The following is a 25851-nucleotide window of genomic DNA, read 5'->3' on the forward strand; positions in this document are numbered from 1 at the left end:
GTTCTCCTGCTACGAGTGTAGTAAGGAAGCTAAACAGAAAATTTAAAAAGATAAGTACTGACAGCAAAAGTTTTGAGGATTTGGGATCCTGTGATTCTTTGATTTGCTGCAGGACGTAATCACTGATAGGCAGCAGGAGTCCCGGGTGCTGAGCACACAGAGAACAAGGCCACACTTCACTACACTGATGAGATAATGTAAGAGATCAGGGATAAGTGCTGGGGCACTTCAGCCTGTCTAAATGACTGAGATAAGAAAGCAGCAGCTTCTAAAGAGAATCAGTGTTTCCTGTGTAACTCATTCTCTGGTAAATGACACTTGGCTACAGAGAGCATGATGAATACTTGGTATTTGGGGAAGAACTGACTGAGCAGGATATATAGAAGAAACATTATTGACCTGTTGTTAAAGCAGAATCAACCCTTCTAACTGTCCACATTTACTAAGAGAATCCTAAAAGAAAAATATCTAGCCTTAATTTGCAATGTGTAATCTTTTGGTGGATCCCACTCATGTCATGTGAGTTGACTGGGGAGGTAACTTCCACGCCTCGTTTTCTGTAACAAATCACTCAAGTTTTCCTGCCAGCAGAACACTGGCTATCTCCTCACTTGGCACATTTCTTGTCAGGAGGTGGCAGCCACAGGAGAGGACTTGAGGAATGCTGCAGTTCCTTGTGCCAAAGTCCGAGTAGAAGCCGTGGACAGCCATACCAAATATTCAGGTACTTCATATCCTTTATAAGCTTTACCATAAATTAAAATATTTTTATGGATGATGAGACAATTACTTTTAAATGAGAAATTCATCAAGGCATTTAGAAATGAGGACAGAGTGAGAAGCTCTGGAGAATTTAGGATTTCTGGGTAACTGGAACTTCCAAATTGTCAAAATTCAGTCAGATGCTATTTCATAAATAGCATTATACTAACAAAAATACCATAGCACATAGCAGCTTCAACAACTATGTTGACAGCAAACCTTCCTTGCTGTATTTAAGGGTGAGAATGAAAAGCTACGTGTCATTAAACATGGAAAAGTCTCCTCCCATTTTTGAATGAACATGCCACATCAGACTGTTTTCTGTATTAGTACCAGAGCATTAGGGACGTTCAAAGGAAACACGCATATGCTGTGCTCCAATTTCTCTACATGGAGAAAGGAAGTTGTGTATACCTCCCTGTGGTAGCCTGGTGTCCTCACAGTCAAGTTTCCTACTTTAGAAGTTCCTTATTATTAACACCAGAAGCTCCCCAGAGCCCAAAACGTGCTGGACATCTCACTGAAAGAAAAACAAGAGTTTGGTCTGTAGTCATTCACAAGGCTAATCCCTGTAAAATACAGCGCTTTTTGCCCACTGATGCGCCTGCATTTCCCATATATTTTCCCCACTCCTTCGGCCGCTGCTGCGATGCCGGGCAGGGATAGGGTTCGGAACGGGAGACTACACGAGACTGCAAGAGAAGGGTTTTAATGTGCCCATAGGCCAAGGCATGATTTGGAGAATGGTATTTGATTCGGTCAGAGAAGTGCTGGAGCCCGGCAGCACGAGAGCAACGAGAGCAACCGGAGCACGGCACGGAGCGCGGCAGCGCCGTCCCACGTCAGCAGCGCCCGATCGCCGGGGCCGCGCTCACGGGGCCGCGCTCACGGGGCCGCGCTCACGGGGCCGCGCTCACGGGGCCGCGCTCACGGGGCCGCGCTCACGGGGCCGCGCTCGGGCGGGCCGGGGCGGCGCCGGCGCTGCCCGGGGCGGGGCGGGCCCGCACTACAAGTCCCGAGAGGCGGCGGGCTCGGGCCGAGCTGTCCCCGCTCCCTGCGCGGCCCCGGGGCTGCGTCCGCGGCGGGCTCGGCGATGCCGGCGGCGGGCTCGGAGGGGGAGGAGGGTCCGGCCGGGGAGCAGCCCGGCCCCGGCACCCCCAAGCTCTGCGGGTACCTGCAGAAGCTGTCGGGCAAGGGGCCCCTGCGCGGCTTCCGCAGCCGCTGGTTCGTGTTCGACCCCCGCCGCTGCTACCTCTACTACTTCAAGGGGCCGCAGGAGCCGCTGCCCCTCGGGCACCTGGACATCGCCTCCGCCTGCTTCAGCTACCACCAGCCCGAGGCCGGCGCGGCCGCCGCGGGGGACGAGCCCGCCGCCTTCGAGGTGCACAGCCCCGGCGGCGCCGTCACCGTGCTCAAGGTAGGCCCGGGGCGGGCGGCACCCGAACCTGTCCCGGTCCCCATCCCTGTCCCCGGTGCCGTCCGTGCTCCCCGGCCCGGTACGGCCCCGGCTGGCGGGGCTCCTCCTCCAGTCCGTGTAGGAAGGAAGGAAGGAAAGAAGGTTTTTGCTGTTTGGCAAACCCCGCGGAGATCGGCAGTACCGGGCTGGCCCCGGCTCTCTGGCAGTTGTGTTTTATCTCCTTTTCAATTTCGTGTTTACAGTGCTCCTCTGAGGGGAGGAACTGCTTCTACTGAGCATGGGCTGAGCGGGTTCTCTGGAATCGTCTGGGCAGAAAAAAGGTTTCTGAAGAAATCTGCTGGGTTGGGGTTTTGGGAGTTAGGAGGGAGTGGTCTGGTTTCAGTTTTGGGGTGTTTATTTTGAAAAGATGATGCGTGGCAGGAGTCTGCGTCTAGGCAGCTTTGGGAGGAAGGAAGAGGAGGGAGAATTGTTTCCTCATAGTAGCAGAGGCTGCTTATCGCATTGTCTGTTCAAGGACTCCGATTTTCGTAGGAGGAGAGGTAAATGTTTGGATTATTTAACATATCTTTCCTCTACGGTCGTGCCTAGGGGGAAAAAAAGCAAACAGGGAAACTATTTGGACTCAGTAAAGAAGAAATAAATTATTCTCAGTATCTATTATTTTTGAGTTCTGTTAAGGCAGATTTATGCCCTTCAGGGAGCGTTCTTCTGCACAGAATGTAACTTTTCACGTGAACTGTGTACTTTCTGAGTAACATTCTTTGTTTTAGAACATAATCCACTAATTGTTTAACAGAACTTCCTATTGAATACTGGAAAATACCTCTTACACACTTACCTAACAGTGGAGATTTGAGCAGTCATGAATACGTGCTGGGACTGTGGGGCATGATTGCCCCACAGCATCTGGTTTGATGAAATATAGCTGAAAATACAGACTCATTAACATGCTGTACTAGAGAATAAGAAATTTATTTACCTAGAAAACTAATACAATAACAATTTTAACAGTATTTGCTTAGGTAGAAGCAGTGTAATCAGTTACATGCAATCGCATGTAAAAACTACCTCTGTATAGCTGTAAAAGATTTTACTGCTTTCAATGAATCTGCCTTTATAGCCCAAGTGTTTGTGGTATGGACATTAAAACTGCAGACTTGGTTTAAGCATGCTTTCAATAGTTTGGGGGTCCTTTGTTTGTTTTAATTAGCATCCAGTGATTTGTGATTTTTATGTGGAAATCTTCAGAAAAAATTTGTGTTGAGAATGCTTTTTGAATAGGACCCTTTATTATTATCTTTTATTGAAAACCACAGAATTTGTGATTAGGATTGCATGTGAAATGTTATCTGCCACTTCATCAAGTGTAATAAATAATTTGTCAGACTGTACTTTGGCAGCAGCCTTGGGTGTCTTCTGCAGTCATGAAGACACAAATCATACCCAACACTGATATACAAATGTAAGACATGGGGGATTTCTTTTTCATATTTGTATTGATATCTTTTGGTCTGTGATGCTACTACTCTACCCATATTTTATGTGTTAATTTTTTTCCAGTGCTCTCTAGGAAAGAACCTACTTTGTTTGGAACTTTCCCCATGTTATTGGGATTGAGAAATGATGCTAGTTAAGAAAGTCAAATTAATTTCTGCAATTAGCAGAAAAAGATAATTTTGTGTTGCGATGCCCTAGAGCGGCCAAGTGATTGTCCATGAAAGTGCTGTTATGGTGTAGGGGTTTATACAGTAAAGAATGAGTTAATGCAAACCTTAAGGGATATTACAGCACCAACTGGTGTTTTGTGGCTATGTCATTCACCAAGGAATAAGGTTTTGGCAGCTGAAATTAATTTTCTTCTGTCCAGCGTGATAGTTCTTTAAGGCCTTTAAAAGCATCCTTCAGCTAACTTGGGTATATGTGGAATTGCAAATTAATTCAAGATGGTAAATTAAAAAAACCCGAACAAACCAACCCTTCTTCCTACCCCTCCAACCCAGCCCCTGGTAATAAATGTGATTTCATCTATCAAGAAAACATTACACACAGAGCACGAGGAATAAAGTCAAGTCAAATGCATTCTTCAGCCTGTAACTCACGTGCTTTGTTTTCCTCAAATTGCTGCTTGTTCAAAATTTCCACATCTTGTGATCTGGCCTTTCCCATTCAGTGTTATAGACTGAGAAGAGCAATAAAAAAGCAGCTACTGGAATTTCCAGATTGAAATGATGATGCTATTGAGGAATGCAGTATTTCTTATAAAGCCTCAGTTTCTTGTTAGTGTGATGATTCCATCATCTGGATTGCTCAGCCTTTTGTCAGGTAATGGGAGCTGAGAACTCGATGATGTACTCTAGCTTTGTTTCCCACGTAAGAATTTTGGAAAAAATAATCTGCAGCCTTTACAGCAAATAAAGCAAAATGTTCATATTTTAGATCTGTAAATAACCAACCTGCCGCTTGTGAGATTGTGGTTTTTCTGTACATTTTATATATATATATAAATGGACAAAGGTGGCGTTTCTCATTTATTTTTAAAGCAGTGTCTTGTAGAGATAGATTTTGCTTGCTTCAGGAACAAAGGAGCCCTGGCCAGTGATGCTGGACTGGGTAACTTCTCTGTGAACAGTGCTGAATTGGGAGGGGAACAGAAATTGCACAGAGTTGTGAGAGGAAAAAAAAAATTTCCAGGCTATTGGCCAAATGTAAGCATTCCAGACACTGCAGATTTCAGGGCCCTGATGCTTGGAAGTACTGGACACCAAACTTGCTGAGCTGAGAGTGGCTTAGGGAGTGCTGGAATTGCCAGGGATCCTGAAGGATGCAGCAGGATCAGTGATGTTGAGCTTGAACAGTTTTGCTGCTGGGCCTGACTCAGCACTGAGGGTGGTTTGTTGTCTGAGCTGATGCTTTTTGCTCTAAACTTTGCTGATTAGTGGTTGCAGTGCTTTAATTAAAAGTTGGGCTGCCCTCCAGAAGAAGCCATCTGGCTCCAGATTTGCTGTTTGAGCATAGCAGGAATCGTAAATCTTAAGAAATGCAAACTTTCTGGTGTGTTCCCTTTTTGCAAAGTAGCTTGAGGGAGAGTTTGTCTGTGTTCTTGTTCTGTAGCAAGAATTTTCATGGGATTTCTCAAAATGTGAGGTCTGCTTGTTGCATTTCTTTGGACTCTTCCTTGAAAGTGTTTAATTTTGGCATATGTGTTCTACCAGTGGATCCAGATAGAGGATGGCAGTTCATGGATGTTTTCCTCAAATAATTCTTCTGTTTGTGTCATGTGTGCATCAGAAGGTAACAGTTCTGCATCATTCTTAGTGGGAGAATATAGAGGACTATTTTAAATTTAATTATAGTAATTTTCCATTGTTTAAGTTGCAAACTACATGGTACTGCATGGCTTCTCACTTTAAGGCATCTTTTACTCTCACTGTTTCCTGTAAGTTTGCAGTAGTACACTTGCAGTGGTTCCTTATTTCACACCAGTTCAGGTGACATTCACGGTAGTTTTTCTTCTCACAGAAATGCATCCATTGAAATGTAACTGCATGGCTCTGCAGAAGAAAGCACCTTACAATACTTTAGTAGCTATAAGGATTTTTTGTGAGATTGATTGCTGCTCTGCCTGATTAAATGTTTTGGCTCTCATGGTGGGCAGTAGCCAAATACTTGGAAAAAGTCATGAGAAATGGGGCAAGCATGGAAGTGTTCCTTTCTTTGACAGATAAAGTGAATTTTAAAAATATGTTTCCAAGTTTGTACCCTTTATGATTAGGGGAAGAGGAAAGCTTAAATATTCTGTGTGTGGTTCTTGGTTTTATTTTGTTTTGGTTTTTTTTAAACAGTCTATTTCAAACAACGGCTTCAACGATTAATTTTGTTTAAACAAGACTAATTTTAACAGAGTTTTTTAGGATAGTCTTTTAGTTGTAAATAATTGAGATGCCTGTAATAAACTCAGCCAAAACTGTTCAAAGGGAGAGGAAGACTGCAGAAGAGGAGTGTCCATGGCAGGAAAGGAAGGCAAGGTTACAGGAGGGAGGAGCAGGAGGCCACTGGGTAATTCTTGGGGAAATTGCTTAAAGCAGGGGCGTGAGAACCTTGTGCTGCTTTGCCTTGGCACTTTGTGCTGAAGGATGGGCACTGCTGCCGGCCCTGTGTGTAACAGCAACATTGCCTGGGAGCTGAGGGTGTTACAGTCTGTGCAGCTGCGAATTGAAAAGCAGAAGGAGCAACTCCAATAAAAGCAATTCACGGCTCTCTGAAGGAGATTGGCAAGATGATGATGGGACAAATTGTGAGAGAGGCTCATTAAGTTCAAGAGGGCAGAAGTTAATTGCAGGTATAACTTTGATTGCAGATGGATTGCCTCATTAGCTGTGTTGTGGTAGCAAAGAGAACCACGTAAGTACTGCATCCTGTGCCAGTGGGAGCTCGGTGAATTCTTGGTGGTTTTCTGCTGGAGCACAGTAAAACACTGCTTTACATGGTGTGTGCAAGTGTCTCTAAAGCAAGTATAAGCTCTCAAATTTACCAGGAGTGAAGACTTGCCACTGGCTGAAGCTCCAGAGGAAATACTTCAGTGCTAGGAATAGAAGACGTTCACTTTGGGCAAGAAATGACTGCAGTCTGTAGACTGCAAAACCTGCTCCTGTGGTGACCATTCCCAATCTGCCAGAGGTGTCTGTGGGGATTGGCATTTCCCAGAGTCCAGTTCTTTGACCTTCTAAACTATTCTTTACCCTATATATTTTTTTAATAAGGGAAATGGTTTTCTCTGGTTTCCTGTGAGTAAGCAAGAAAGAATATATGAAGCTGATTTCCATTTCAGATTAGAAGTATCTTGATTACATATCTTTCTTACCGACTGATTCTGCAGTGTCCTCATGTATCATTTGTTTCACTATTTGATGTATATATCTTGTATCCTACCATGTGCATAATGTACTGAAAGGAGCTGGAGCAGCAGCTCCAGGAATAACTGAAGTTTTCTGCTTCATCTCCTTGAATGGTGCTTTGGAGTGGATGTCGTGGATGTTAAAGCTCATAGAGGTACAAAGAGCCAAAAGGTAAAATAAAAATCTGCATCTCTTATTGCTAAACCGAGATTGCAAATTGCTGAGTCAGAGAGAGCACCCTGGGGAAGCATCAGCTTTTGTTTGCTGGGTTGTTTGTGCTTTGTCTTGTCATTAGCTGCTGTTGAGGCCAAAATACAACGGTCCATGAATCTTCAGTTTTACTAGACCACAAGTGTTCTGTGTGAAAAATGAAGACAGTTCTGTGCCATTGCTGTGCTTTATGCAGCACTTTCTGTATGTTTCTGTAAGGAAATATGTGGTGTTTGTGTTGCTTTCCATTCTTCTGCGTTGTGACAAACAGAACAGAAAACTGTTTGAAATTAGGTTGCCTTTAAAGAATAAACATAGTCATTTTTTCCACTGATAATGTCATCCTGCTCTTTGGGAGGAGGTAGGAGAAAAGCACTCCCTGGGCTATCTTTTAGCCAGCCTAACAAGCCAAAGGTGTTAGGGGAGGATCAGTGTTACTGTTTTGTTCCTGAACAGTCCATGTTACCAGGCCAGGTGCTTGTCCTAGACTGGCAGCTGAGGATGTGTGTTGAAATAACAGTAACTCCTCTGTAAGAGCATCTGCAGTATCAGATACCTTCACTTGTCTCTTCTTGGTATTTGTATATTGTCATTTGACATGCTGTAAAATTACTTAGAACTCTAATTCAAGGTGTGTTTGAATTCTTCCCCACTTGCTGCTCATTCATGTTTTTGACTATAGTCTTGTAGGTTAGGCATTGTTGGATTTTGTTGTTTGGTTTTTTTTTTTAATATGATTTTTCTATGGAAGCTAGTTAGCTCGTGGCATCATCAGGAAATATAGTATATAGATTCAGTCATTAAAGCAAGAGGCATAGCAATGTGTTATTCATTTGTTGGTTTTTGCTGGTAAGAAAGCAAGTTAAAAGAAAATGGCAATATTCCTGAATGTTTATGGGATTTTTTTTCCCATGGTATAGATTTGTAGTTATATGTTCAAACAGTGCTTTGTGTATAAAATAGAAGATGTTGTTGCGTTTTTTAAAGTTTGAGTGTAAAACTGAAGAAAAGGAATGCATGAGACTAATGGAAAATTTTCTAGTGGAAAATTCTGCCGTGAGAATCACGGATGTGCATGTGAGCACAAGGTGAGCCTGGTGCATTGTGGTTATTTCTTTTAAATCGCACTGATTTGGTGTGATGAGACCTTGGTGATGTGCTGATTGTGTGTGTGTTGGGTTTATTCTTGCACTGGCAATTCCTGAGTTGGTGTCCCAGGGGCATGCAGAGATCTCACCAGTGCTCTGCTCTGCCCTGTGCTGCAGGCTGCCACTCGGCAGGACATGACCTACTGGCTGCAGGAGCTGCAGCAGAAGAGGTGGGAGTACTGCAACAACCTGGACGCAGCCAAGCGGGACAGCCGGACCTCCCCCACGCCCAGTGACTTCTCCAAAGGTCTTGTTGCCAAAGACAGCCCCGGTACGTTGGGAATGTGAGGGAGAGCAGGAGGCACGGCTCTCCTCAGTGCCACTTCATCAATACACACTTGCACAGTCTTAGGAGAGCTTTTCACATCTGCTTATCAAGTAACTCTATGTAAACTTCGCATATGTTACAATTATTTAACATACATGTAATTTTATGTGTGATTTCGTATCCTTTACAAAATCTTTGGATTTCTTGCAAAACAGATTTTTAGAAATGAAGCAAAGTTGAGTAGCCTTATGAGTAGGTTTTATTAAGCTTAGATCAGGTAAGTTGTCTTTTAGTGGTTTCAATATCTTAAAAAGTTAGTATGGTAAATATCCTGAGATATAAACTCCAGTTTTTAATGGGAACAGGTATATTGTGCATTCTGAATGACCATGCTTTGTTCCTGAAAAGGTATGGTGTGCTGGATCTATCTGACTGTGATAAAAATGGCCTGCCTTTTAAAACTGGAAGACAGTCTGCAGTGTTAGTACATAAGTGAAATTCAGTCTCTGAAACACCTTTGGGCAAGGAAAACATAATTCTACACTAGTGTCAGAGTTGGAAAAACGTCTGTGCATTAGACAGAGTTATTCTGCATTTTTTACTACATTGTAGAGGGACTTGTGAATTGTTTTATTCCTCAGTCCCTACAGAAATGGATTCCGTGCTGATACTGAGTAAAAGGCAGTTCTGTGCCTGGTGAGGCATTAGTGGGGCTCTGCTGGGTTTAAGCAGTCAGACGTGTTTCATCAGCAGACAGCATGTTTGGTCGATGCCACTTTGTTCCCGCTGTAAACCCAGCGGTGTTGAGCTGTTGTTGTCACACCTTGTCCCCCCCTCAGGTTCAGGTCCCCTAGCAGTGTTGTCCTCTAACCCAGTTTGCTGCTCTCCTTTCAGAGAATGCAGCTTGGGGCTGCTTGCTGAGCACAGCTGGCCTTACACGTGTTTGCTGGGGGCTCAGCTGGGCCTTTGAGCCACTGCAGGGCTGGCCCTGCCAAATCCTAGCTCAGGGTCTGTAGGCAGCAGCAATCAGCCTCCTCTCCAGATTCCTTTTTTGGCCAGTGTAGTTCCCAGAAGTGGTTTACTGTAGGGACACTCACCAGTGGCAGGATTAGCCCAAAAGAATTGTTGAGGATGGTTTGAGATCTCTTTCTTGGCAGCAGCCAGTCTGGGTAGCAGCTTGTCGAACCATGTGCTCCAGAGCACATGCACTGCTGGGCAAAAATCTGAGTGTTGCAAAAGGGAACAGGCTTTGGCTCTTCCAGCCCTTTGTGTCTCTGCCTTCAGCCTCTTGTTCTCTGCTGCACAGGCTTCCTTTTTTTGTTGTGTTTAACTGACCCTGTGCTGAGCAGTTTGAGTTCAAACGTTAGCCAAGAAGACTTTTTCCATTTCTGCTAGATTGATGAGTGGAATGTGTTCAGTGTGCAATCAGGTGACTGCAGAGCTGCAGAGGAGGGAGCGAGGCACAGTGACTGAGTGCAGGCAGAGCAGACAGGCCTGCTCTCTTGGCAGAGTGTTGGATCACATCAACCCTAATCAGTAACTTGGCCATAGAATCTGCTCTTGTTTGTGCTGCTTGGGGCACAATGTGAAACGAGCCTCTGTCACTGCAGCCTGTGCAAGTGCTGTTCCCTTTTGCATCACATCCAGTCATTTCATCACTGATCTGGTATTTTCTGTAAATCACTGGGGGCTTTCTGAATGAGCCAGCTGAACCTCTTCATGTGATTTTTTTTTTTTTTTTAATTTAAATTACTACTGTTGTTATATCCAGGATAAGGAATGTCAACATAACCTACATGGGCTGAGTAGGCCCCTCCCTTTCAGGAGCAGATTGCAGTTAAACTGCATTATGTAGAATTTGGGGCTGTATCTAGAGTATCTCATTTTCTAGGACAAATCACAGTGATGACTCTTACATCAGCAGAAGTATGTAAGTAGGGAATTCTTTTTGGGGAAATGGAAATATCCAGAATGATTGACTCTTGTTTCTTCTTTTTAATCAAGTACCCCAAGGGTTTCTTCTGGAGTTATGGGATTCTGTAAGGCTCTGGTTTCATGGTGATGACTAAGATATGTCTTGTGGCTTTTTTTCTGTTTTTTGAAGGAGTGCATGCAGTGATGTGCTTTATAGTGAAGCACAGAAATGGATTTATTTTGCTAGTGCTCAAGTACAGATGCTATCACTAATGTTTTAAATGGGGGAGAAGTCTGTCTTCAGTCCAAACCCAGAACTGCTCACTGCAGCCTTGTCCCCTGTTCTCTCCCTTCCAGTTCAGAAATCTGGACTAACTGGGGCATACATGGAGCTAGATGCTGCTTTGTGGATCAGCCTTGAAAGGTTTTTAAGAACATTCAGTGCAGTGAAAAATACTTGAAAGTGTTTCTCAGGAAGGGACGTGGGAAAGTTAATGTTAACAAAAATTACTCTGTAGATTTGTCTTGGAGGTGCCTTACTACCATGGAAGTCAAATTATTTATTCTTTATAGGATGTGGGATTATTATTTTTTATTGAAATCGATTGAATGTTAATATAGTTTCTATCATTTCAGTTCTTAATTTGCATTAATAAAACATGGAATGCCATGCATTTATAAGATTGTCTCTTGAAATAAGTTCCAAAACCAGATTTTTTAAAAATTTTTTTTTGCTTGGAGGTTGCATGAGCAGCCACACTCCTTTGTTGTGGGCAGGAGGTGGTGTCCAGTGAGCAGCCTCAGGGTGCCACATTCACACAGTTGGCATGTCTGGGAGGGGAGTTGCATTTGTTCCTTTACCTGGGCCATCCTCTAAAGGGACTTTGCAGAGTCAGACAGGTAGAAGATGAAACAAGCTGGAAGTGTAAAGGCAGAATGTTGGTATTCCACCCTGGCTTTGAGTATCTATAAGTTTTTGGTTTGTGTTGTGGGTTGGGTTTTTTTTTCTTTTGAGGTGTTTGGGTTTTCCAGGGGGGTGGGGTAGGTTTGGTTTTGTTTTAATTATTATTTTGTAGTTAAAACCTACTTATTATCTTTCCTCTTTGTTAGACAGGAAATATGATCCCGTGTTTAGTTTTATCTAAGCTATTTTAGCTGAACTGTGCTCAGTTCAAACAGCCACAGTGCAAAAGAACTTGGAATTCCCTTGGGCTGATAAGGCCCTGCTCTATTTGAAACATGGCATGATACATTTCTATGTCAGATACCATTTTTCAAGGGTTTGAGAGATTCCCAGTGTCAGTGATTTTTAATACTTCATATTCTTTTTCACAGAATGTTCTTTCTACTTCTGATACTTGATAAAAGTAACCCTCTGCTGAGTAAGTGCAGGGTACAGTTTGCCCAAAGATGATCTTGCTGCTGGTGCCAAGCAATTGTCAGAGCAAGGGCTGAAAGACACACCACTGATAAAAGAGGGCATCATCATTTCCTAAGGTTTTATTGAAGTCAGAGCCCATCCAATATGTTACTTTCTAATATAAATGTTGAATCAAGCACTGCTGCAGGTCTGCAAAGCTCACTGACCTGACCAGCAGTGTCACTTTTAGGATGAATAACTTACAGGATGAGGCACACCCTGGAAGCTGGGTCAGTGTTTTTGTGACACTGTTCTGGCCTTAGTTCTGAATTAAAAATCACTGATGAAATAATGCTTTGTGACCATCACACAGGTCCTGCCTGTTTTCAAAAGTATGTGGCTGCAGTGAGATCTCACTGAGAAGTTTGCTATTTTTAAGGTTCATTTGAACTGAATGTTTTAAAGTTATGTTGCAATTTAAAGTAAAACCTGAACAATGTCACTGGCAGACTGAACAGTATATGACTTTACAACTTTACATAGCCATGATTCTTTTAATTATTGAAGGTTATGCTTTTTTAAATTTCTTTATTTCTTTTTTTTCTTTGAATATAGATTTGAGTATCCTAAGTCAAAATGCTTCAGCAGAGAGAGCTAGAAATATTCTAGCTGTGGAGACTTCTCCTACAGACCTGGTGGGAGAACAAGCAGCCTCCCAGCCTGCACCAGTCCAAGCAAGTGCCATCAATTTCTCACTTAAGCAATGGAGTACTGAGATCAAGTAAGTCGGAGCCTGGGAGAAAGTCTTGGCCAGGAACTACCAATGTCATGGTAACTCTATTTCCTACATCCCTGTGTGGTCGGTGGAGCTCCCTGGAATGATGGAGGTGATGGGGTGGATTTGTTTGCTGTATTGTATCTCTTCAAGCAAACTGTTTCTTTACTCTGCTTCCTGTTTGAAAGTGTGAGAGAACATTATTGTGCAGCATCACTGATGGCTGGAAGGGACACTTAAGTCTTGTAGAGCACTGCCAGTGCTGGCTTTGCTCTCTGAACCCCAGCAGTTGTTGAGGCTGAGTTGCATTCTCAGCCACTGCTGCTTTTCATGGAGCTGCCAATTCTCAGCATGCTAGTAGTCATAGTACTCAGTGCATAGGAATTATTTTTAGTGATGAAAATCAAACCAATATAAATCCTAATTTTTTTGTTCTTAAAAGAAATGAAAGCACAAGACACAAACTTGAAGTGGATGCAGTTTGAATTCCTGAGGAAAAGTGTGGCAGAACCCTTCTGAACAACATCAAAGCCCCTCACTTATAATGAATTTACTCTTTAGTATTAATTGCTTTAAGGAAAGCAGTCCCATTGGTTTTCAGCTCTCCTGCTGGGTTTCTTTCTAAAGAATTTTGTGCTTTGCTTTGCCCACATAGATGGATTTTCCACTTCTGCCCAAAGCATGTTAAGAGTGCTAGTACAGAGCAGCTCACAAAGCAGAGCTGTGGCTTTGGTTAAACAGACCAGACCACGTCCTTCTTGAGAAAATGGAAAGGAGGAAAATGTTCATTTTCATCAGCAGTGCCAAGTTCAACAGATCCCTTTTAAAGCTTCCTGTTTAGCCTAGAGATCTGAGAGGTTACCAGATGTGTTGGTTTTGACTCTTTTTCTGGCTGTGTTTTTTTCCCCCTAGTGTTGTGGTTGATTGTTTTCCTCCCTTCCCCATGAGTTCTGTGCCATTTGGGACAGGGGATGATCTTTGAGCCTTTGGAATATGTGTGCCCTATCCAGTGTCTTACTGGATTGTGATTAGTTACAACCCCAGTGTTAGAGGATGGATCAAAGTGTGTTTAAAACTGCAGAGAGTTTCCTGTTTTGCTGCAAGCATGTTTTTGTTTTATATTTATTAATTTGTACTATGATGTGTAGATGTCTCAGTTGAAGCCTTGTTGTTCCTCCTGAGCACGTTTACATTGGTCTGACAGAGAAGATCTTGCTGTAATAGCTGTATTTGCAAACTAGGTAGCAGTTGTGATATAATAATGGGGGGAAAAAAAAGAAAAATATGTCTTGGAGTTAAGCAGTGTATATGTTTGCAGTAATTAGAGTTGAAATATGCTTCTCTACTTATAAAATTCCACTTTCAAATACTATTTGATATATACAGACCAATTTATTTAAATGGTCTTTAGGCTTGCTTTTTTTTTTTTTTTTCATTTTCATGCTCTCAGCTACTTATCTATGCAGAATATAGATTTGGAAACATACTAAATTATATCAACCTTCAGTTATATATCCATAAAAATAAGACTTAAACCCCAAACATTTTAAAACAGAGACTTATTAGATCATATGATTGGCTCTTGCATAGGTTGCCTGATTGTACTTAGGAGAATAAATACTGTTTTCAAATTTATCTGTTTAATCTTTCATCTTATTTAATTTAATAGAAATCAATGAAGGAGTGTTGCTTGAGTGCCCTGAACAAACCTGTGCAAAAGCTTTACAGAACTCAGAATCAGCTGTGAATTTTCATTGGCCTAACAGCCGTTCTTTAAAGAAGCTTTTCTGGAAATCTCTTGACTTGCTCTTTGTGGGTTTTTTTCCAGCTTTAGAAGGTGGTGTTCAGGCTTTTAAATGCTGAGGCTGAGTAAGTGCAGAACAGGCAGTTTGGAGTTGCCTGATAAGAGATCAGCCACCATTTGGAGGAGAGATGTAGAGGTGCCAGGGGACACTTCTGAGACACTCAGTGATACTGGGTGCCCAATCCATCATCTCCCAGTTTGGTCTACTCAATTTGTGTGGAACATCTGAACAAAAAAATTAGGCTTCTTGCCCCAACAGGAATTGGGATTCTTTCTGGAAGAAAATTAAATCTGTAGCATAAATGAGTCTTTGCCAAGCTTGTAAATTGTTTGCTGAAATAGTTTTATTAATAACCATTAGGATTATTTTTAAATTGTAAATATTTACCAGTTTAAAAAGCTGTGCACTGCTTAATGATTGGCTTGGAGTTGATGTTGATAAGATGTTAAATCTCTTGTGAAGCTGAAAGACTGGCTGGGAACATCAAATGATCCTGAAAGTGTAATTTGGGTTATTTTGTGCTTAAGTTTTGAAGAGAGAATTGGGTGATTGGGTGAAAGCATCTGTCTGTGAGCTTGCACAGACTGTGTGGAAAATGCTGAGATACTAAATAATTTCCAGTTTTGCACCTGAAATACTGAACTGGTTCATATGGGTTGATTTGGAGTGTCCTTGTGAAGTTGAACAAAGGCTTTGCAATACTGAGCTCTGTTAATTGTCAGAGATGTAAGAGTGGACATTCCTGAGTGCATGATGGGAGCTGGGTGAGGTAATCTCATCCTGCTGGGAAATCTATTGTTCTTTATAGATCATCTGGCTGGAATTCAGAGGATGCCCCTGAAATGTTCTTGCAGATAGTTGGCCATGTTGCATCGTAGAAAAGAAAGACTGCAAAGGAGTCTTGTCATCAGCATTTCAGCTGCTGCAGGTCTCTTGGATGATCCCAAGTTTTCCATTAATCCCCAATGTGGAACTATAACATCCATGTGTTTGGACTGCATGCTGTTCAGTTTTATGCTTGGCAGTTACACTAAAATTCTAAACTAGAACTGATAAATAAAGAGATGCTGCTTGTAAATCCTAACTTTATTTTGTACTTGCCCATTGCAAAAACAAGGCTAAAACAGGGGGATGCAAAAGATCATGGCATTAAAGAAATAGAATTCTTCTGTTCTTGGAATTTAGCACTGTTGATTGCAAGTGCTGTTTGGTAGCATATGCCTTGTTTCCTTTGAGCTTTTATTTGGTATTGGTTTTGTCTGTGTTTTTAGCTTATTTTTAGTTTGCAATGTTTGAACTGTGAAAAGCCCCTTACAGAAAGAATGCAAAATTGAGAAATATTTGTCACTTTCTCCTGCTGCCTTTTTCACAGGAACTCCATGTCCTCCTTGAGAAAAGGAAGCAACGACAATCGCAAGAGTGTGTTTTATACCACTGAGGAGTGGGAGCTGCTGGATCCAACCCCAAAAGACTTGGAGGACTCAATGGCTCTGGAAGAAAAGAGGAAACACCTGGCAGAAGGAAATAAAGGTAGAAGTGGAGGAAGGAAGGGGATCATATGCCTTGCCTTGTTTAGCATAGAGTGCTGTGTTATGTCTGTCTCTAGGAAACAACTGGAAGCTTTTCTTTTTCTTCACAAACCACATCCCCAGTTCTGTGGCTGTTTTTTAAAAAACCAATTCCTTATGGTGTGTTTGGAGTCCCCTGCAGTTCAAATACAAGAGAATAAAGACAAAGCCTTGTTTTCCACTGTTTGGGGTTTCCTGAGCATGCTGCTGGTTCATTTTGGCACATGAGTTGCAAAGTAACAAGGCAAAGGGGAATGCTGATGTTTGTGTTGACTCACCTGAGTGTCACCCACTGAAGCAGCATTGCCTTTAGGCTCTGTGTGTTTACCTGGTACATTGGTTTACTTTGGAAATGGGGCAGAAGCAGGGATGGAATGAAGCAATAGCTCATCTGTGTATTGTAACTGGTTCTCAGATTTGACCAGTGTCTGGAATAACCTTGTCAAGATGTTTTTACATCTCTTGAAGAGCACTTTAGGTGACATCCAGGTGATTTTATCTGTTGGAAAACATCCTGTACGTGGAGGTGAAACCTGACATTGAATCCTCTTACAGGAGCAGGAGGCTGTGATATCTGAGATGCTTTTGCTCTGATTATTTGAAGCAAAGTTTACTTTGCTGTAGTTAGGTTTACTTTGCTTTTTATTTTCTGTAACGAATTGTAAATTCTCTTTATGTCTTAAATGAAAAGTGTTAATTTATGAGCCAAGTCTTTTATCTAGGAAAGGAGAAGATTTTGAGTTGGTTTTTTTTTTTTCTCCACCAAAGGAAGCAGCTTGAAAAATGAAGCATGTTTAGCATTATTGTATTGAGCAGTTTGAGAGCTGCTCAAAGTCTAATGTTAATGAGTATATCTTTTAAGGAAATCTGAATGTTTTGAAATGCCTTTTTACTAAGTGAACCGAACTAGAAGGAATTGTTTCTTGCAGGACTGACTAGTTCAGCTTTTCCATTTGATTTTGGCCGCATTCCACACAAAGCACGGCGCCCCTTGAAGGAGATGATTGGATCAAGCAAAAACCGCACGAGCAGCGACTCCTCCCCAACGGAGTGGTGTTCTGGCAGTGGCAGCAGGCTGGTCTCTGAGCTGCAGCTCAAGTATCAAAGCCAGCAGGAAGAGTTGGAGAAGCTAAAGAAAGATCTTTTGAGCCAAAAGGTAATGAAACCTTCAGGTAAAGCACACAAAAGCACAGGTCTGGCAGGTGATGGTGAGTTTAACCTTTCTGGCCACCTCACTACATTGGGACTTGGTTGGTTGTTCCAAAATGATGGTCCTAAAAAACCTTTGTGTACAAAAAATGTTGAAACAAGAAGGACCATCTTTTACATCTGTCAAAGATAAGATCCCTGAATAAAACTTCCTTTTGCACACTGTTCATTGAATTGGTTTATCTGTCTTCCTTATTCTCTGAAGTTAACTTGTTTGGTGTCTGCCAGAATCCTGGCTGATAGTCATAGCTTCTTTTTCCATATGTACATCCAATATCTGAGCAACTTCTCTTTTCAGATTCTCTTTGTTTGTCTTTTGATTCTTTCAGTGCTAGTGCAGTGGCTGGGAAATAGACCTGGCTTCTTTGTCCCTTCAGGAGGGGTTTTGTAAGATAGACCTGACTATAATGTGTGTATATAGACTGCACTCACATGGTGGTCATGCTTGTGTGCCCTCATAACTCAAATTTATTCAATACTTTGGTTTTATCTAAAAGAACTTCTACTAATTTTAAGAAGAAAAATATTTTAGATCATATGTGGAGCTGCTACTTCTGCTATTTTTATTTTTCTTTGTGTGAGGTGATCAAAAGGAAACCAAAGGAGGAGTCTGAGCCCCATATTTATACTTATATTAGATGTTATCTTTCCTAGCAGTACATTTGAGCTTTGAACCTGCTGCTGTGAGAAATCTCATTGGTCTAGTGCAACACTGCACTCACAGCTGCCGTTTTATTAAGAAGAAAAAGAAAAACAGTGTCGAAGGTAGTCATTTTTGTGGCAAGATTTTCTAAACAGCCTTTCAAAGACTTCCTTTTTGGCAAAGCAGCATTTGCTTTGTACCTCCTTTTATTTTCTCTGCATCCGTTAGAGAAGAGAGCTCTTAGTTACCTTTGCTTTTTCCATTCTGTAATATTTTCCTGTTAACTTTTTGGGCTTAAGCCTCTTCCTATTCATCCTACAACAGGGCTGCTTTCAAGCAAGGGTTTTTTCAGCTTCCAGGTAACTGCTGGATCTCAGCTCCACTCCCTTTCCTTATCCTGTTGTAGCCATTTCAGGCAGGATCCTTAACTCAGTGAAGGACACTGAAACCATCTGTGTAGGCCAGTCCTTGTAAGGTGTTGGAAACACTTCATGACATGATTTCTTTTTTTCTTTAAAGCACCAGCATGAGGTCTCAACCCATTCCAAAAGCTTTATTTTGCTTGATGTTAGATTTCTAAGCTATAAAATTTAGAAATGTAGAAGTTTCATTGGGATATTTTGCTGTTGCTTTTAATTCTCAGGAGCTGGTTCGACTTCTGCAGCAAACAGTGCGATCTTCTCAATATGATAAATACTTTGCAAGCCACCTTTGTGAGGGGGTTCCCAAAGATACACTGGAGCTGTTGCACCAAAAAGATGACCAGATTTTGGGCCTCAACAATCAGCTTGAAAAGTTGACTCTGGAAAAAGACAGTCTCCAGCAGGAAGTCAAGAATCTGAAGTGTAAAGTCGGAGAGCTCAATGAACGGCTGGGAATGTTGATGGAAACTATTCAAGCTAAAGATGAAGTCATCATGAAACTCTCTCGTCAGCTCAGTGAATGTGAGGACAGCACATCCTCTCAGAGTGGGGCAATGCATTCCCCCACAGCCATCTGCACTAATAAGGAACTACAGGAACTGGACAGACTAAAAGTAAGAGCCCTGTCTCTGTCTTGGTACATAGAGAAATCTCTTCTCCCTGTAAAAGTGTTTCTTAGTTTGCTGTACTGTTTGTACAGCAGTTCCCCAGGACACTCATCAGCAGAGGCTTTCTCAGCTTGGAACCCCACTTTAAACTGTTCTGTGACAATCTACCCAGAACTTCCTTCCTTTGGGACATCTCTAGTGCAGGGTCCTGTACTTTCAGTAAATTAATTAATTATCGGTGTGGAGCAGATGGGATATGAGAAATAATCAAAGGAGCAGGAAGGATTAATGGTGAGAGGAAAATACAACCATGGAGGAAAACAAACAGAAAGCTTGCTTTGTTTTGTTTTGTTTTTTAAATTTTAAATATCAAAAGTGAAGCAACAAAGAGCATGTGGAAAAGTGAAGGGAAGCTCTGAGGAGACAAAAAGGAGGGAGGAGTATAAGAACCTGTTTTACTAAAGCTGCTACAGCTCCTACTAATGCTTTACTTTTATTCTTTAACACACCTCTCTGAACATGACACAAGTTCTTAATGGAGTTACTGAAGTCACCCCTTTGCTCTAAACAGGCTTTCTTGCCTTTGGGTAAATGTTGTATTTCAAATTGATTAACATTCCAAAGAATTTGGAGTATAAATAAGTCGCTTAAAATATGCATAAACATACATCATTTTCTTTCTTATATGTGAGCCTGGTGAGTTTTAAAAAAGTTGAGACTAGAAGTCTGGTCTTGGCAGAAAGCAGGCAGAGCTTGCAGATGCTGTGAGAGTCCTGTGGCTGCTGGGAGGGTCCCAGCCCCAGCCTCACCCACAGGCTCAGCTTTGAGGCTCTGCTTGTGTCTGATCTGAGTGGGTTAGGAAGGGGAGCTCATTGCTGAGGATTTCTCTTTCTGTGTGGAGGCAGATATGAAACTTTTAATGAGGACTGGTGAGGGTAGTGAAAACCCAAGGGGCATTCATCTCCCCTTTTTTGTGTTGCTGTGGCCTCTGGGACGTGCCTGTTCTCCCTGCCTGGCCCCTGGCAGCAGCCAGCTGCCTTCCCCAGGCAGTGGAGCACTGGGAGGGATGCAGGTGAGGTACAGCACCACCCTGTGCTCTTATTTGGCATGTGTGTTTCATTTACATGAAGTCCAAAAATGATACTTGATTTGAGCCTAAGATTTTTAATTAAAAGTCCTATTAGTAGCTACTGTTTCTATGCTCTAAGGTGATCTTTGTCTGACAGGCATAATCCACTTTGTTACTTTTTTTTTTATCAATAGGACAATCTTCAGGGTTATAAGACCCAGAATAAATTTTTAAATAAGGAGATTTTGGAACTTTCTGCTCTACGAAGAAATGCAGAAGCAAGAGAGAGAGAATGGCAGGCAAAGGTCAGCATGTTCTCACTTGGCAATGTCTAAAGCAGCTTTCCATACTTTAGCTGTAACTCTACCCAGGAAATGGAACAATTTAAATGTATTAAATATGATAGCTCAAAAAAAAAAAAAAAAGCCCTTTCAGTCTTTACAGACCAATCTTTCTGAATGGAGTCTTGAAAGAAGTAATTGCTTTTAAAATTGTGTGACCCAGTGGAACATTTTGGTAACTTATGAACAAAGGCATGTTCATGTCTGCAAACATTGTTTCCTCAGAATGAAGGCTGTAATGATTTTTTTAAGGTGTTTTAAGTGGCAGAGATATGTAAGGATTTGATAGTTCACTGGGTAGAGCTTTCTCCTGAGCATGAAGGATGATTGTGGTATGGAAAATGCAATTTCTATCTGGGTGAATTTGAGTGGAGAGGTGTTGCAGGTAAGTAATAAAGATTTCCTGTGCTTTGGGTTAGGGAAAATGCACTCGTTTGTTGCTGTGGTTTGGTAGGCTTTGCTTTTGGTATTTTGGAAGCCATGCACTCAGTGGCCAGGCTTAAATGCTGCATTTTTGGCACAGAGGTGTGTGTTTACAGTTCTTCCATGCTCTTACCTAACTCATATGCCACTTGAGTTGTTCTTGTTCAAACATGCACAGACTAAAGCTGCTACAGTGCAACCATTTTGTTCTTTTAAGGTGATTCATACAACGCAGAGATAATGAAGGTTTGCTCAGATTTTCCATATGCAAAAATGCACGTGGTAGAAAACATCTGGTCTCCTATGCTGCCTTATGTTCCCTGGTGTTACAAAAATGGGAAAGTTAAGCTGGCTGTTCTTGACTTAGATGTTTCTAAGCAGCATAAACCAATAGAATAGCATTGAGTCAAGTTTTAAAAGAAGTGTAGTACAAAGTAAGCGTCTAAGATTTATATCATATATTGTTTTCTGCAGTATACCAGCTTAGAAGCCAAACTCTGCCAGATTGAAAGCAAATACTTGATCTTGCTTCAAGAAATGAAAACTCCTGTTTGTTCTGAGGATCAGAGTCCTGCTCGTGAGGTCATCACACAGTTACTGGAAGATGCCTTGAAAGCAGAACCCAGTGAACAACCAGAACAAGCATTTTTCAAACCCCACCTGGTCAGGTAGTTTGGTCCTATTGAATTCAATGTATGTGTGTCCTGGCCAGTGGGCTCTATTATAGCACTGAAAAACAGACAGTGAGAATATATTTGCAGGTTTGGGTTAGTTACTGTATTTCCCTTATCCATGAGGGAATGGCCATGAAATCCTTCTAGCTGTATCAACACATTGTGTTAGGGAATACATCTGGTGCAGGTGGAGATGCAGATTGAGCTCTGGGTGGTCTGATCTGGAAGAGAAGGGGCCATGAACTGCCCATTGTTTACACAATAAAGGGCACGGCCTGGTGGCACCAGCCAGGTCAGGAACTGGGAGAGGAGCCAGACTTGCAAGGCTTGGGCTGTGAGGGGATAAAAGCCCCAGGATTGCTGTGTTGAGGGGCAGTGTCTGTGTTTCTGTGCCTTGAATGAATGTTTATGAAGCCTGAGGCTCTGCCGGGGGAATCCTTGACAGTCTCTGGTGGGAGTGTGGCTGCCAGGGAGTCTCGGGAATTTATTCATTCATTGAGATACAATATCAAACTTAGACCAAGGTATTGCCCTACAGCTGCTGAAGGTGAGATGCTGAGGAGATGGGTGCATTTCAACTTGACCATGCTGTTAAATAAATTGCTTCATTTGTGTAGTAATATACAGGAATGTGGGCACCAAGTCTTTTGTTTATGGAATTGTACAAGTAATTGTTAAATAAAGCATATACTTCAGAAAAATGTTTAATAAGAACAACTTGAGAGCTACGGAGAGTGGCTTTGAAGTAACTGTAAGGTGGGAACATGAGAGCTTCAGGGCTACTCGACATATTTTTAAAACCTTTTATCCTCCTCTCCATTTCAGTGAATATGATATATATGGCTTTCAGACTGTCCCAGAGGATGATGATGAGGAGAAACTAGTAGCAAAATCACGAGCTCTGGACTTGAGGTCGCTTTCACTCAGTGAAAATCGAGAGATCTCCACAGGAGTGAAATGGGAGAACTACCTTGCAAGCACAATGAACAGGGAGATGATTCGCTGTGTGGAGCTGAAGAACCTCATTCGGGCTGGAATTCCACACGAGCACCGCTCCAAGGTGTGGAAATGGTGTGTCAATCTCCATGTGAAGAAGTTCAAGGACAGCGCCGTTCCTGGCTACTTCCAAACCTTGCTTCAGAAAGCTCTGGAAAAACCAAATCCTGCATCTAAACAGATTGAGCTGGATCTCTTGAGGACTTTGCCAAACAACAAACATTACTCCTCCCCAACGTCTGAAGGGATCCAGAAGCTGCGAAATGTGCTGCTGGCATTTTCCTGGAGAAATCCTGATATAGGATATTGCCAAGGGCTCAACAGGTATAGTTTTTGCTAATCTTGGATAATAACTATGCAGGGAAGCATTTAGTGAGCCTTTCAAATCACATGTATCACATGGTTTCAAACAGCATTTTGCCTTACGGGTTGCATGGTCATAATTTATAATGAGCAGATAACTATCACATTTCTTAAACCAATGAAACAAGCAGTTGATCTGGATAATAAATTTTGTAACATCAACTTGGCATCAAAACTGGAACTGGAATTAACTCATAAGAAATTAGCTACTTAAGTGAAGTTCTACTTTGACTTCATGTCAGTTGTAGGGGATTGTGTTGCTTTTTTGTGCAAGAATTTGTTAGGTTTTTCTTCTTTTAAAACTAGCAGAAAAAAAGCTTGAAAGCTTTTTTTGTATTGTTAAGACAACAAATTTCAGCATTTTCCAATGATGTCTTCAGTCACAATTGCAGAATTTAAAGAGGATTCTTGTGTTATGCTAAAAAAATTTGATTCATGGCAGTTGGTCTTTGCCAGAATAGCTTTGCTCTTGGGAGATGTGTAGTAAAGGAAGATGCTACTTGAAGCAGGTGTGTTGGTCTGACACCCCGTCTCATCCCTGTGATATAATGCTGTAGATGTCCACTTGTGCACTATTTTGTGTACTAGAATAGGCTTTTGAGCTCAGGGCAGCTTTGTCTTTTGGAATAGCACTGGAGCAGTGAGTGATGCAGTGGAGGTGGTGAGGTGGTGCTGGCAGCAGTAGTGGTAATGTGGAAACCCCCACCTAACACCCTCAGAATAAACATCTCCTTTCTAAACTAGACTCTGTGTTTAGAGAGCTCTTGAAATTGGCAACACCAACACTTCAAGAAATTCTTAGAGCAAGTTTTTGCCTTTTTCTCTTTTCTTATTTAGCAGAATACAAACACTTGGTGTGGCTGAGAAGGCATGGCTTTGCCCCATCTTCAACTTCATTAAGTTTTGCTGTTCAGTGCTCTGCTGTTAATTCATTCATCTCTGCTGAACAGAAACAAACACTTTACTGTAATGATTCTTAATATAGTTTGTGTTACTGTAATAATCTCCTCCTCCAAATAAACCCTGTTTTCAGGTTGGTAGCAATTGCACTTCTCTACTTGGAACAGGAAGATGCTTTTTGGTGTCTAGTAGCAATAGTGGAAGTTTTCATGCCTCGTGATTATTATACTAAGACACTGCTGGGATCCCAGGTATGTGCTCTGCTAGGATAAAGCCTGGTCCTGTAAGCTGCAGCCAGTCAAAAGCTTTCCTCTGCAGCTGTCTGCTATGGCTCTTTGGAAGGGATGGGAGTAGAGTTGGCAGGGGTGGGTTCTGGGCACCAGGACCCTTGTTTGGATAAGGACTCTAACAGTGAGATAGTTGTTCAGGGTCCTGCTTGGAACTGCAGTCCTTAACCCCCTTCTCATTGGCAGCTTCACAACCCTGAGCTGTGTTCTTGGTCCTTTCCTCACGTTTGGGGCATGGTGGTGCTGGGAGAGGGCAGGATGGGAATGCATGGGCAGTGCTGTGGGCAGTAGCCACTGTAGCAGTCCTGCTGCCAGGTGATGCTCTGGTCCAGGCTCCCCCCTCCAGCCAGGTGTTTACCCAGCACATTCTGTGCTCCTGTGACAGAATTGGAAGCACTCCACCTGTGTGAGGAGCCCTGTGAGCTGGGGCTGGGCTGAGAAGCAGACAAGGGCAATGTACAGTGGGGTAGCTGTGTGTGCTTTGGGTGGATCTAGTTTGGACGTGTGAGCTAGACAGTCCTGGACTCCTGGTTACCTCTGGGAACACTTGCACTTAGAGATGGGTAACAGCCTTGTTCTGAATGATGTGCTGGAAATTTGGGACAATAACACTCTATTTGTCATCTCTTTTTAGGTTGATCAGCGAGTGTTTAAGGATTTAATGAGCGAGAAGCTTCCACGACTGCACGCTCATTTTGAACAATATAAAGTTGATTATACTCTGATCACTTTCAACTGGTTTCTTGTGGTTTTTGTGGACAGCGTGGTTAGTGACATCCTCTTCAAAATCTGGGACTCCTTCCTCTATGAGGGACCAAAGGTGAACTGAATGGGCTGAGTTTGTTCGTTTGTTACCTGATAATGAAGTACTGAGGTGTTACTGAGTGTGGGGTTAAAGGAAGGGTGTTTTGCAAAACTCCTGTCAGTTAAAATGACTGGTAGGAAAAAAACAAGGGATGAACTGTGCATAAATAACCATTGAAAACATTTTCCAGCTTTTGGAAATAGGGGCTGGGGCAGGGAAAGGAGGTAGAGGGAGATGTGATTGGAGGGCTCAAGTGCAGCCTGTGGATGAGGAACTCTTGCTGGGAGTTTATAAGGATGATAATGAAACTCGGTGTATTCTGTACTTACAAAGTACCAAATATTGGATGTGTTTTTGTCAGGTAATATTCCGGTTTGCCCTGGCAGTATTTAAATACAAAGAAGAGGAAATCTTAAAGCTGCAGGATTCGATGTCTATTTTCAAGTACCTTCGCTATTTCACACGCACCATCCTCGATGCCAGGTGGGTGACACACGGGGTGCCACTGAAGGGCTTGTGGTGGGCCATGAGAAATGTCTGTCTTGTGGCTTTGGTGTTGTTTCCATCTAGATCCTAATTCAGATGTAAAGCAACTGGAGAGCAACTGGTAGGATTTGTCATGAGGACTTTTATCTAGCAGAGGCAAATCAGAAGTGAGGAAGGCTTAAATAGAACTTTTGTGTGTGAAGGAGATGACTTTGTGTAGGTGTTGTATCGTGGTAGCAACACGGCAGAACTTCAGCCACAGGAGAAGTTTCCCTCTGCAATGCAGATGTAACTTGTTAAATGTTTTGTGGTAAATAGAAATACATCCTGGCTAAAGCTTTAAAGATGTGAGGCATGTCCCCTGCAGCTTAGGTCTCTTATGCATGGTTAATGCACAGGCTCCTGCCATGTATTTCCAGCTGTTTTTTTTTACTTGGAAGCAGAGAATAAATACAAATTAAATCCTTTTCTGGTCTTCAGTCCTTAGTAGGACTTACAGCTTG

At 42.3% G+C, this 25851-nt stretch overlaps 1 protein-coding gene across 4 annotated transcripts in view; it reads left to right on the forward strand.

Moving 5' to 3' along the window:
• Nucleotides 1-25851, forward strand: part of TBC1D2B (TBC1 domain family member 2B) — a 35162-nt gene that overhangs the window by 3446 nt on the left and 5865 nt on the right. For 2 of the 4 annotated variants that reach the window (XM_088172371.1, XM_088172372.1), the window contains exons 1-12: nucleotides 1841-2179; nucleotides 8550-8703; nucleotides 12590-12755; nucleotides 15927-16084; nucleotides 17052-17278; nucleotides 18618-19010; nucleotides 20268-20378; nucleotides 21312-21505; nucleotides 22337-22831; nucleotides 23904-24021; nucleotides 24692-24877; nucleotides 25224-25345. In XM_088172371.1, coding sequence (XP_088028497.1) covers nucleotides 1856-2179; nucleotides 8550-8703; nucleotides 12590-12755; nucleotides 15927-16084; nucleotides 17052-17278; nucleotides 18618-19010; nucleotides 20268-20378; nucleotides 21312-21505; nucleotides 22337-22831; nucleotides 23904-24021; nucleotides 24692-24877; nucleotides 25224-25345 — 2648 coding nt within the window. In that variant the 5' untranslated portion in view covers nucleotides 1841-1855. Of the gene's footprint in view, nucleotides 1-630; nucleotides 725-1840; nucleotides 2180-2389; nucleotides 2719-8549; nucleotides 8704-12589; nucleotides 12756-15926; nucleotides 16085-17051; nucleotides 17279-18617; nucleotides 19011-20267; nucleotides 20379-21311; nucleotides 21506-22336; nucleotides 22832-23903; nucleotides 24022-24691; nucleotides 24878-25223; nucleotides 25346-25851 lie in introns of those variants that run through there. The other 2 variants (XM_088172373.1, XM_014879184.2) reach the window with 2 other exon arrangements.

This window comes from Sturnus vulgaris, chromosome 13 (assembly GCF_052056855.1).
Source record: "Sturnus vulgaris isolate bStuVul1 chromosome 13, bStuVul1.hap1, whole genome shotgun sequence".
Classification (NCBI taxonomy): Eukaryota; Metazoa; Chordata; class Aves; order Passeriformes; family Sturnidae; genus Sturnus; species Sturnus vulgaris.